The sequence below is a fragment of the Brugia malayi genome, assembly GCF_000002995.4.
Source record: "Brugia malayi strain FR3 genome assembly, contig: Bm_v4_Chr4_scaffold_001, whole genome shotgun sequence".
NCBI classification, from domain to species: Eukaryota; Metazoa; Nematoda; class Chromadorea; order Rhabditida; family Onchocercidae; genus Brugia; species Brugia malayi.
This window is the reverse complement of record NW_025062478.1, coordinates 10,548,791-10,561,653: the sequence shown is the minus strand read 5'-3', so window position 1 is coordinate 10,561,653 and position 12,863 is coordinate 10,548,791. Positions and strand designations below refer to the sequence as shown.

General features: G+C 28.2%; 1 protein-coding gene across 2 annotated transcripts; it reads left to right on the top strand.

The window, feature by feature from the left end:
* Positions 1-1,096: 1,096 nt before the first annotated feature.
* On the top strand, positions 1,097-8,747 carry Bma-egl-10 (regulator of G-protein signaling egl-10, putative; the record flags this gene model as incomplete). Of its 2 annotated transcripts, none has more annotated exons than XM_043082357.1 (12): positions 1,097-1,207; positions 1,737-1,806; positions 2,166-2,324; positions 2,733-2,874; positions 3,144-3,277; positions 3,511-3,785; positions 4,198-4,259; positions 4,674-4,808; positions 5,123-5,264; positions 5,605-5,778; positions 5,974-6,066; positions 8,550-8,747. In XM_043082357.1, 12 exons carry the CDS (start codon positions 1,097-1,099, stop codon positions 8,745-8,747), a joined length of 1,695 nt encoding a protein of 564 aa, XP_042938291.1. The 2 variants fall into 2 exon arrangements, with proteins under 2 accessions (XP_042938291.1, XP_001895992.2); XM_001895957.2 differs by lacking the exon at positions 8,550-8,747 and adding an exon at positions 7,329-7,436.
* Positions 8,748-12,863: the final 4,116 nt, after the last annotated feature.

The window sequence follows — 12,863 nt, the reverse complement described above, 5'->3', positions numbered from 1 at the left end:
AAATTTAAATTAAGTAATCTGCTTTTTTTTTCTTTGTAAGCGATTCGTCAAGGAACGAAGTTGATGAAAAAAAAAAAAAAATCAAATTTTCTAAGTTTATTCCCTTCTTCTTTCTTTGAAGTTATTCTCGTATTCGTCGTTTCTTCATTCTCTTCCAGTACTGTTAATTTCATTAATTATTCTTTGGGATATCTTGAAGATGCATCGATTCGTACTATTATTATTCTACTGCATCCTTGATATCGTAACATATTTTTTTTTATTTAAAGACAAATCCTCCAGAAAAAAAAAAAAAAACGAATTCCCAAAAGGATATGAATTTTCTGCCATAGTTTCTCACTTATAAAATGGGATGATCTTAAGATAAAGAAGAGAGAAAGAAAAAAGTATTTCTGACCGATTTCCACAAAATTTCTAAAAATGGTTTAGATAATCAAGAATTGAAGATTTTGAGAGAAAAAGAAGAAAAGAGAATTTATTTGGAGCAAATTTACTCCTATATTATGTTAGATTTGAAATCGGTCATTGGAATTGTTTATTATAATTGAAACTGGCTAATTAAAATCGAAATCAGTAATAAAAGTTGTCGTTTGTTTTAAATTATATTTTAATCTAACATATACAACTTCGTTAGGTATTTTGAAAGACTTTCTAATTCTTTTTAAAGATATTCTCATGTGACATTTGATGTGATTTTAGCTTTTGCGACAATATAACTAATTATTCATTAATTATTTAATGATTATTAATCAAATTTTCATTTTGTATTAATAGGATAATGATACTACTCATTCGTCTGGCATTTCCTCTTATAAGGCGACAATGTGACATTGGTATTAATGGATGAGAAAAAAGAAGGGAACAATTGAACAAAATTCAGCAATTCAGCAAAATAATCAATAAAGTCTATCAGATAATTTGATTTAATCACAATTTGTATTATTATTTGCAACGGAAATTTTATTTCCCTTTTTTTTCCTTCCAAAATCGGAATAATTTTGGAAGGAAAGCGGAAAGCACAGTGAAGAAGAAGTGAGTGAAAAAAACATAAATGGCATTACCAAGATTACGAGCTAATGCAAGTATTGAAGAAAGAATGGTTCATCCAAATCATATGATTTATCAGAAATTGGAAAATTTGGTGCAAACAATGTTAGATCCCGAGAATGGAGTACCAATTAAGACTGTCAAAAGTTTCCTAACAAAAGTATACTTTTTATCTTATTCATTCCTCTTTCATTTTTATTCTTTCTAATATTTGATTAAAATTAGAAAATTTACAAGTAATATAAAAAGGTTTAAGCTATTAATTATTTGCATACATATAGGTAGAGAACATAGTTTTCTTACTTTTGTCAGATATTTAAAATAATTATTTCATGATGAAATTGTTATATTTGTACTCGTCAACAGTTTCACTCTCTAGTACCATAAAATTATGTGATATATTACTTTCCAATTCGCTATTTATGTGTTGTCACTTATTACAGTAATATCTTTTAGAGTATCACTACTATTTTAAAATAATTTTATACCTTGAAGTTCCATCGTTCTTATCTTTATTTGTAAAATAGATAAAAGCAAAAAAAAAAAAAACACCGATCTAAGAAACTTAGTTTTCTATGATTTTGAAAAAACTTAGATTTTATGATTTGAGTGGGATTGTTAATACTGCAAAAGAAAAAAAACTTCAAACTTTATACTTTTTTCATGTATCTCCTTTATTTCTTCTTCAGATCCCTTCCGTTTTTACTGGTCAAGATCTCATTGCTTGGATTATGAAAAATATGAATATGACAGATCTCGGTATATTTTTTTGCAGATTCTTTCTTTTTGTTTCCAAAAATTCGTATACTAACTGGCACACAAATAATTAAAATATGATTGCATGAGCCTAGTTTAGAAATATATCTCAAATTTGGCTGAAAATGAATTGAATGATTAAAATTTAACATCATAAATGGTTTTACCTAATGACAAGTTATGAGTATCAGTTTTAAAATAATTATTCAACTAGTTCGTTATAAGATATATTATTTTCACTGATACTATAATAAAGAAATTATATTACTAATGATGGTGGAGAATGCTTAAGCTAATATGTCTTACACAATTTGACTTTTCAAAGGAATGAAAATTGTTGAATAAAAATTTCTTTTTTTCAGCTGATGCACTTCATTTATCCCATTTAATCGCATCTCATGGCTATTTGTTTCAAATTGATGATCATGTTTTAACTGTGAAAAATGACGGCACTTTTTATCGCTTTCAAACTCCTTATTTCTGGCCATCAAATTGTTGGGAACCGGAAAATATGGATTACGGTTGGTTATTTTCTCAGCTAATATTCAGTTGATTTTATTAATGCTAATTATAATATGTGATATCATTTGTCTACTTTGGTTACTATTGAAACGATAGTTCCTCTCTCTCTCAATTTAACCTATTTCATGTGTCATCATTGTCCTAGACTATGCATATTGGAGATTAAAATTGATGCTGTCTCCAAGATCATTTAGCTTTTGAAAATGGGAATTTGTTTACAATTCGTTATGTCTAGGAAACGGTTCAATGTAGAGCATAAGTTGTCCGGAAAAACTTTGTTATTTTAGGTATATTAAATGGCCTCAGCTAATTTGACCAGTGATATGGATATATCATAAATAACAAAATTTTATCGATTTATTAAACAAGAATTTTAATATCTTAAAAATTTTTTCAACTGTTTGCAGCTGTGTATTTGTGCAAACGTACTATGCAAAATAAAGCACATTTGGAATTAGAGGATTTCGAGGCGGAGAATTTAGCAAAATTACAAAAAATGTTTAGTCGAAAATGGGAATTTGTTTTTATGCAAGCTGAAGCTCAGTATAGGTATTTATTTTTCATACATTTCCTTTTTTATATTACAACATTACCATTCTTCTATAGTCAGTATTTTATTGTTTGACGTTTTTAGCGTTCAAATGAATAGTATTGGAAGGGGCGTTATCTTTACTACACTTCCGAATCAAAACTTTTTCATTTTTTTTAGAAAAGCTTTTCCATACTACTTTCGAATATTAGCATATCTTTTCTCTTTCTATATAATTCATCAAATATGGAGTTAATCTTGATTTCGACTTTATATGTATTTACTGTAGGGTTGACAAAAAACGTGATCGCCAAGAACGACAAATTTTGGATAGTCAAGAACGTGCTTTTTGGGATGTTCATAGGCCTGTCCCGGGTTGTGTAAACACAACAGAAGTTGATTTCCGGAAATTATCAAGATCAGGTATGATGATGATAGATGCCTATTCTTTGCTCAATTATTACAGTGAGAATAAGTGGGCATATTGAACATGAGAAGAATTTTTCTATCATTTTATCACTATGCAAATAATTCTATATAGTCATACAAAATGGAAGAATTAATTCAGTTATTGATTAGCAAATCCTTTATTAGTTTTTGCTATAATTAAAAATAACTTTTAAATGTTAATAAATGTTACGTGAATTTAATTATAGGGCGACCGAAGTACAGTTCATCTACTCATGCTGCTGTTGCATCATGTTCGAATATCACTTTACCATATTCGACTTCTGCTGCAGCTGCACATGCAGCTGCACAAACGCCTTCTTGCTCAGTTTCCATTTTAAATGGTGCAGCTAATAGTGCATCTTCCTCTGGGACAAGTCAACAAACATCACCTTATGTATCACCATCATCATCAGTGCGACACTACAGCCAAACACCTGGTATTAGACGGTGTACTCGAGTGCAGGATACATTAAAACAAGAGGTGTGTAGTTTCTGCTTGATATGAGATATTCTATGGTAAATGTAAATTTCTCTATAATCACAGTAGAATACTTCAGAATTAACTTATTATAGGGTTACATAGTTATTATGAATGTCTTAGTGCTAGACAGAAAAGATTCTTGTAAGTCGAAATTGCGGTTAAATTTCATATGATTTTTATAAAGAAGCGATAAACAACTTTCTATCAGTTTTCCTTTTTATTAGAAACTATGGTTCAGTTTATTTTAGTTTCTTATTATTTGTAAAATGTGAGTGCTTTATTTGCATTGCAGCGTATCTCATAGTGTTAAATTTGTTGGTATGTTGAAAAAGGTTTTTTTTTTTTTTGTATACCACTATGTACTTTAGAAAAGTATTTTTGTGGATTTTTAGATATTTTAGATTGCTTTCAGATTAGTGCTTTGGAAGCACGGCTAACGAAGAACGTTCTCAAAACGTCCAAGGTTGTCGAGAAGTAAGTTTTTGTTTTATTGCATCAGCATTAGTTGAATATTTAAAGGAATTTTAGCTCCGGTTTGACGACTTTCTATATTCTGAAAATTTTCTGCAGATACATTCAGTTTGATAATAACCATTGTGGTTATATTTTTTTTTTAACTTCTCTAGTTGGCTAAATTTATTTATTTATTTTTTGAAATTTTATTTAAAAGATAGCATCGGACAATATGGCTGAGTGGTTAGTGTTTAGCACTCTTACCCTTTTTACCAATAATTTATCTTAATTTCATCCTTTATCTATCTCTTTTAATTAATATTTAACTTAACATATTGAAATATGAACGAAAATGAACATATTAAAATATAGAAAGAAAAACACTAAATATAAATAAATTAGTTGTGAATAAAGATATATGTGTAATTTCTTCAGTTATTTACAATATTTCGATCATCGTCGTGTTTTCGATCCATTTCTAACTCAACCTGGTACAGCTGCTGATTCTTTCCAGAGTCATTCAAATCCATGGATTTCCGACACCGTCGATTATTGGCAGCATGACAAAATGTATGGAAATATTAAAGAAATTAAAAAAAAAAAAAATTACATTGTCACTGTTGACATAACCTTTTGTGATGAATTTGAAGCTGAGAGATTATGGTGAATTTGAGATACGTTGCATTAAGTAATTGAATCAATAACTTAAAATTTTATTATTTAGGTATTCTTTTGATTATATTACTAATCACTTCAAAATAAGAGAAAAGTGTAATATGAGAAAAAATATATAGCTAAGATTAATAATATATCATTTTACATTATTGTCGACTGATTCAGGGAAATGTTTAGTACTACAGTAATAGATATTTTTCCTTTTCTAGCACTGGTGATATATCAATGCGTCGTTTGAAATTGTGGGAAGAAAGTTTTGAAGAATTATTATGCGATGAAATAGGCAGGGAAACGTTGCAGAAATTCTCCGACAAAGAGTATTCTGGAGAGAACTTACGCTTTTGGTGGCAGGTGAGTCGCACTGTTTTCAGAATCTTTTTTTTACCTATTATCAACAAAATATATGATTTCACTATTTATTTTACATCAATTTCCTTATGTTAGCTTCTTATATCATCTATTCTTAGATCAGCTTTTTACTATCTTTATATCAATTATCATTAATGACGAATATGATGTGTTTTCATGATAACTAATAGATACATACTTCTGGACCGGAGAAAGTCATTTATTTTTGCGTAAAGGAATGCCAGGATAATAAACTCATTTTGTCGAATTTGTTAAATTATTGTTCTAATTATTTTATTGGTAAATTAGTCGTCATATGAAAAGAATTTTTCTTTTCACTTAGGTCCAAAAATTACGGAAATGTGCATGTCGTATGGTACCTGTGCTAGTAACTGAAATATACAATGAATTTATTGATAAAAATGCAACATCACCGGTTAATATTGATTGTAAAGTGATGGATCAGACGGAAGAAAATTTGAAAGATCCAAACCGTTGGTCATTTGATGAGGCTGCGGTATAAATTTAGTCTTTTTTAATTTTTTAATAAAAACTTTTTTTAATCATGTTATTGTAGTAAATAGTTGCTATCAGATGTTGATGCAACTTATATTTATTGTAGCAAATCTCATAACTATTATAAATGAATGAGGTTCAAAAGATAAAAGATCAAAATGCAGTTTTGTCCATGTAAAAGTCGTAGAAATTTCAGGATCACATTTTTTGTTTAATGAAAAATGACAGTTATCAACGATTTCTGCGTTCCGAAAATTATAGAGAATTGCTCAATCAATCGAAGAAAAAGGTTAGTTTTAGAGCACAAACTTATAGCGGTAATTTTAACACGAATAATTTTGCCATATCTTCTAAAAATGGCATTTAATATGGATGGCAAAGGGATTCGGATATATTTCTCTATGATCAGATTCCACTATGTTTGCTAACAAAGAAATAAATGTTTCAGATGGTTAGTTTGCTTATTCGACTGTTAATTGAAAATAATGAAATTCAATAAATGAATGTTTTATTTCTCATTCTTCCATATTTTCCGTCTAAGCGCCCATTTTCCAAAACTTTTTTAATTTTCCTTTTGTTTCCCATGGTTGACTTGTATTTTTGCGTTATATTTTTAGATAGGCAGTTTTTTTTTTTTTCTATTTTAGAATATCCGTATAACAAAAAATATTATTATTTGATATTTATCTACAATTTCTGTTCAAAAATTTAATTTTTCTTTTTTGAATTAAAAGCGAAAGGTTTGCTATTGGAAAGAAAATGAATGTCATTTAATTTTCTTTTTTACCTTTTATTTTATATCATGTTGTTGTTTCCCGTGTGTAGATGAATGCTTAGTTTTGCACATTATTTCCTTTTTCTCCAATAAAAAGCATGTTTAGAGTGTTATGCTAGAATTTTTGTATAAATGTTATCACTTATCTTTGTTATATCTCAGTTATGTAACTTTTTCCCCAGTATTTGTTTTTCAACTTAATATAAATTATTTTTGTACTACTGTTAATGATTAACCTGCAAAATTAAACTTACTTGTTGTTAAATATTCGTTTGATATCTTTACTTTCAGTAATTTGTAAGTCAATATATCAAGAATTAACTTACAAATTTTGAAAGCGAAGTATGTTTGTTTTAATTTTTTTCTTTTCATATATATTCTCCAATCCACAATCCATTAACACATAAACATCTTTATTTTTAAGTGAGCATGATAAGTTCTCAATTTAATTGATAATTTTCTTATCATTTTAAGGTAAGACCTATACATTTGACTTTATAATCATCGATCGTGAACTGTGATGAAGGAGGAAGGCGGAAGCGGATGGTCAGGAAGAGTGATAACTTATCAGTTGATATCTGATATCCTTCCCATCCAAAACAATACATTAACGATACTTTGCTTTGCTTACTAAATAGATTTTAGACTCATCATTTTAATAATCAACCTTTAATTATCCTCATTAATTTTTCTTATTTTTATTTCCATCTTGGTTTTTTTTTGTTATATTGTTTTGCCTCATTTCTGTTTGTTTCTTTTTCCACTTTGTTTTTTAGAGAACTGCACCGTTCTCAACGCTGATCGCGCGTAAGGCATCACGGAAGATTTCACGTGGCACACGTATTGCCAGTGGTGCTGCCACTGGAACTGTCATACTGTTATGATTAATATTATCACTACCTCAACAGCTACTACTTCCATTACTCCGACAAATATTAGCACCAACTTCATTATCATCGTCATCATGTAATCACTATCATTAATACTTCTTCAGTTGGAGCAACACCTCATCGGACTGTTATCCGATTGAATTCTCAATTTTCTTTACTCCACTTTCCCAGTCACCTTTGGTGACTGAGAGGTTGATGACTTTACCAAAGCATGTACGTATTAATTAATTAACCTTTGCTTGCTTCATTTTATTCCTTACTCCACTTTTTTTTTTTTTTCAAAATTAACCTATACTTTATACTTTATTCTTTTCATTTCTAAGGCGAACTCTATAGTTACTATAAAATTGAGATAACACTCCCATTCCTTTATTCTTTTACTTTCTTATTATTAGGTAACTGATATTATTACACCTGTGCTAGAACTTGTTCCGTGCCAGTTGTGTGCGTTATACCGTTCCGTTCTAGCTCCCTTTGATCTTCTCTGTGCACTTTAATCTATGTGTGTGTGTGTGTGTGTGTGTGTGTGCGTGTGTGTGCGTGTGTGTATGCGTGTTTATGTATGTGTGTATGTCATACAAGATCGCATGATTTGATCTTTTGAATTACTTGGCTGATCAATCGATATACGTGATGGATCATTCGAAATGTTTGATGGATCAGTTGGAATATTTGATAGGTTTTAAACTCTTACGAGTGAAACTATCTTTTTGTTTTATTTCATGTTTTGTGCTTTCTTTAGAGTTTTATTTTTGGCATATCTATTTTAAATATCTATTTAAAATTTTTTCAATTTCATGGCATTCTTTTCTTTAGCTGTATTTGATCTGAATTTTTTAAATTCAGAAGTTCAAAGGGAGGATAGAAAAAAAGTTTGTGCATATGGGTGCTTTTTTGAGAGAGAGAGAGAGAGAGAGAGAGAGAAAGGAAGAGTTGATGAGTACACAGGTTACAGTTCAGAATTTGATAACCTCAGGTAGGAAAATGGTGATAGCAAAGTAGAATTATTACATTTGTTTTGTCAGTTTAAATGTAATGCAAACCAATGATGAATTAACTGTTTATTAATTGATTACAGAAATAAGTGATAAAAGATGTGCATTTCAGGTACCGGTAAAAGTAGCACGTGAAATAGGCATCCGTTTTCCAAATTTGCCGGGTTTCTCGTCCAGTATGGTTCGTCGTGAAGCACAACTAACAACATCTGCCAGTGCTGCTACCTCGGGAGCTGCTGGGATGACATCATCTATCACCACTTCCGCAATCGTTACATCATCGGCGACACCAACTACTGAACTGATTTAAGTTTAGAATGCGTGTGTGTTTTTAATGCGCTTTCATCTTTTTCATTTTTGTATTAAATTTTGATTGCAATTTCGCTTCTATCTTTCAAGATTATTGTGTGACAAATTTGTATTATGTTTCAAGTGATTTGTTGAAAACATCAAATGGACTTGAGAAGAGTAGGAAGTTTTGATTTTATTTTTATCAAAAATAAATAATAGTTTTGATTGATGCTTGAGAATTTGGAATAGTGGATGATTTTGTTAAAAATAAGTTTTGCTGAAGACTAACAAGAGATTTTTTTGGTAGACATGGAAAAAATTATATGGGCCTAAGGAATACTGATTTTTCTTTTTTTTTATTAGGAAGGAATATTGTGTTAACAAATTGTATCTCTTATTACTTGATGTGTCACGTAGAGTGTCGCCTAATTTAATTAGGTAAATGGGATCATATATTTTGTTTTTTCAATTTTTTTTTCATTGAATATGTTTGTCAAGCAATGAAAAAGAAAATCTGAGTAGTTATTCATTCCTTCCTATGAAACTTCCGATCTTAAGATACTCAAGTTTTATGTTCATTTTCTTCCTTCATATTTTTTTACGAAAGACGATGCAAATTAGACTTTCAATATCTTAAACATATATTTCAGTGGTTTTCAGGCGTTGCTAAGCTTATAAGTTGACATAAAATTTATAAATGTAGAAAACTTACTTGATCAAAGTAAAGTAATCGTCTTTCTCATTTTTTTTTTTCGAAGATTATCACATTTCTTCATCGTTTTCCCTTTCGGTTTGAGATGGTATGGTTTTTGCGGGTAATGAATGAAAAGAATTTTAATTAAATTATTTTTATATTGCCAAAAAATATTGGTAAATCTGATGTTATTGATAAATATTTATATATATATATATACATATTTCTTTTCTTTAGAGTCCGTTATTAGCACTATGTCCTCCAGTACAATAAGATCTCTTCTCATATTATCATGATCTCTTAGTTTTTCTTTTTTTTTTTTTTTTGAATTCGTCTTTTTTTTTTATTCGATGTCGTTTTGCTTACTATTTATAGATAGTTAAGGATTAGTTTATACATTTACATTGTACTATTTCTTCGCATTCCTTTTGCCCAATCTCTAGTTTTTTTTTTTTTTTTTTATTTTGAAAATCGAAATAATGGAATTATATCATTCATATTCATTCATAAAAAGATTCCTGAAAATCTAAGTATCAAAATGATGAAAGAATATATTTAAAAAAAATTTGATATTTTTCCAGAAGTTCGACGATAAATGATGAAACCTATTAAACTATCGATTTTTGCATACTATTTTTCTATTTTGTTTCTTTTGTCAAGATTATTTGACATTCTAAAGAATTTTGTGACAACAAATCGTAATAGTAGTACAGGAAGTTTCCGGAAGTGAAAATGTGTACTATTTACGTAATAATACACGCATTCTCTGTCGTAGATTTTTTTGATAGGTTTATCAATGGTCAAGAACAAGCAGGAAATTGAAAGATTTATATGAGTATAGAATAAATAATTCAATAGATTTAGTAATAATGATGATAGTTTGACTGTGGAAGCAAAATCGTTATCGTCGAATACGTTTCGTTGTGGTGAAATTGCAGTAAGATTATAAAATCTTTATTAAGACAATATGAATTTAAGATGAAAAATACTAATATACAGGGTAGCAAAATAAATAGGAGGATGTATAATTTTCATGTAGTTGTAGTTGAATTTTTGTCAAAGTAAGCAATTAATAGTAAAACAATCTCTTATTTGTCCCAGAAGTTAATAGTCCTTCAAAAAGATGATAATAATCGAGATTAGTCCTTTAGAAGGAGATAATCATGATAGAGATTCTTACTTCAGAAGAAGAGTATTATTAGTATTAGGTTTGTATATATTTAAAGTTGAGAATGGTTTATAACAGAATTACAATAGATTATACTAGACACTACACCGGATTGCTTGCAAGAGACATTACACCGGATTGCACGAGACATGCATGACAGATGCATACTGTTTAGGGATTATAAGATTAAACCGGAAGATTAAGATGTAGATTTTTGTTAGATCAGTATAACAAATGAATATGCAATACAGCTGAGTTGAGAAATCTAAAAATTCTAAAATTAAATGATTCATAAACATTGTTAACAATTACTTACAATTTAAATAAAAATTTATTTGTATTATTTTATAAATTTATTTGAAGTTTCGCGACACTCTCTATTGTTTTGTTGTGTTATTTGCTTGTTAGATTTCATTTGAAATTGCTCTGCGAAATACATGAACTATGTGATGAAAGATAGGAGAAAAGGATTGATGTGAGGTATATATATATATATGTTGGCAAATCTTTTTTATGTTTTTATTATTTGAAAGAAAAAGAAAAAAACTTGAAATGCTGTAACAGAGCTTTTTGATGATGGAAGAAGAATGCTTCAAGTTTTGTTAACTTTTTTCTTTTTTCATAAAGGCGGCAAATGAATGATTTGATTGATTGATGGAATAACTTTTTAGTTAACTGCTAGAAAAAAAAAAAAAGAAGAGAAACTTTCATTTCACTCATCATTTTATTACAATTCATTCTTGCACTAAGAAGACTTTTTACTTCTACAACTAACAGGGAAATTCTTATGAATTCGATTTTATAAATATTGAAATTTGAAATAGATGAAAAGATTGGATCTAATTAAATTATTCAAATTTTGCTCAAAATGTTTATCACATGAAATCAACAATGAAATATTCCTATGCAAGAATTGAATTCAAAGGAATTAGATAGAAATATGGTTCAATCTTTTCCATCTTTTTATTTATTATGAAATTTGCTGAATTTTTTTTTTTTTTTTTTTTTTTTAACAAATTTAATAGCTTTCACAAATCTTGACAATTAATTAAATTACTTATTCCAAAGACATTATCAATTGTTTATTCACATAGCAGCAATACGATGCACAAAAAGCTATAAAGCATTTTATTGTAAGAGGTATATCAAAATGATCAAACTGTTATCATTGTTTTTTAAATTATCTGATAAACCACATCATTAGCTGTTTCCCTTCAGTTCATAACATTCTTTTGAGAAATATCTTGCGAATAAGATGAAGGAAATGTCATATGATTCATTTTTTTTTAATGAAAGATTTTAATAACAAAACAAAAGTGTTATTTCGTTTATAACAAATAAATATATATAATTATTAACATGGATAATCTTTTCATTATGCTAAAAATATATTTTCATATGTAACAACATGATCAATTATTCTTTCAACTCTATTATATATATACAAAGAAATATGCAAATGAAGCGAAAAGTAATTTTATGGCAAATTCAATTTTAGTTTTCTTAAGTTTAATTTAAGATTTGTGAAAATTGATTAGTAAATGCATACCATAAAGACATATGTCAATGTTTGAAAATTAAAAATTGAATAAAAGTAATAAACTATCTCAAGACAACATAAAAATACAAATAAATGAATATAAGAGTAAAGATCCATAATATACATATCTTTGTGCAAAAAGAAAGATGGAAGCATTTTAAAAGTAATGTCTTAATTTTTTAATTATATTAAAAAAAAAAAGATTGGTAGATAATTTAATAGAATTTAAGAATCCATGTATTATTAAAAATAGATGCTTGGTTAATGATTAGTTTTCTTTTGTTTGTCTTTTTTTTTAAAAAAAATAAAGCTAATATTTCTTGTTAATCTAACCTTAATTAATATAACCTCATTTGAATTAAAATTATTCATCAATAACTGTTTATAATTCACCGATAATACAAAACATTTCACATTGAAAGTCGGAACAATGTCAATCTAAAAAAGAATTAACAAATCTCTTTGTTTAATCTGTCACTTTCATTAATTTTTTGAATTGAGCTACTACTAAAGAAAAGGAAAAATAAACCATTCCGATAATTCTTCTTTTGTGGTAATTCGCTGCAACCCTAATTTATCTGCGACTAAAAAAAAAGCACCAAAAATTTACGTATATGATATTCAGGAATAAATCATATGAATTGTTTACATTCCGGAAAAGGGGAATCCAATGTAATTTGCACATATAGGAATTAACAGGTAATGAAATACTTACTGGTATTCGCTAAATGAT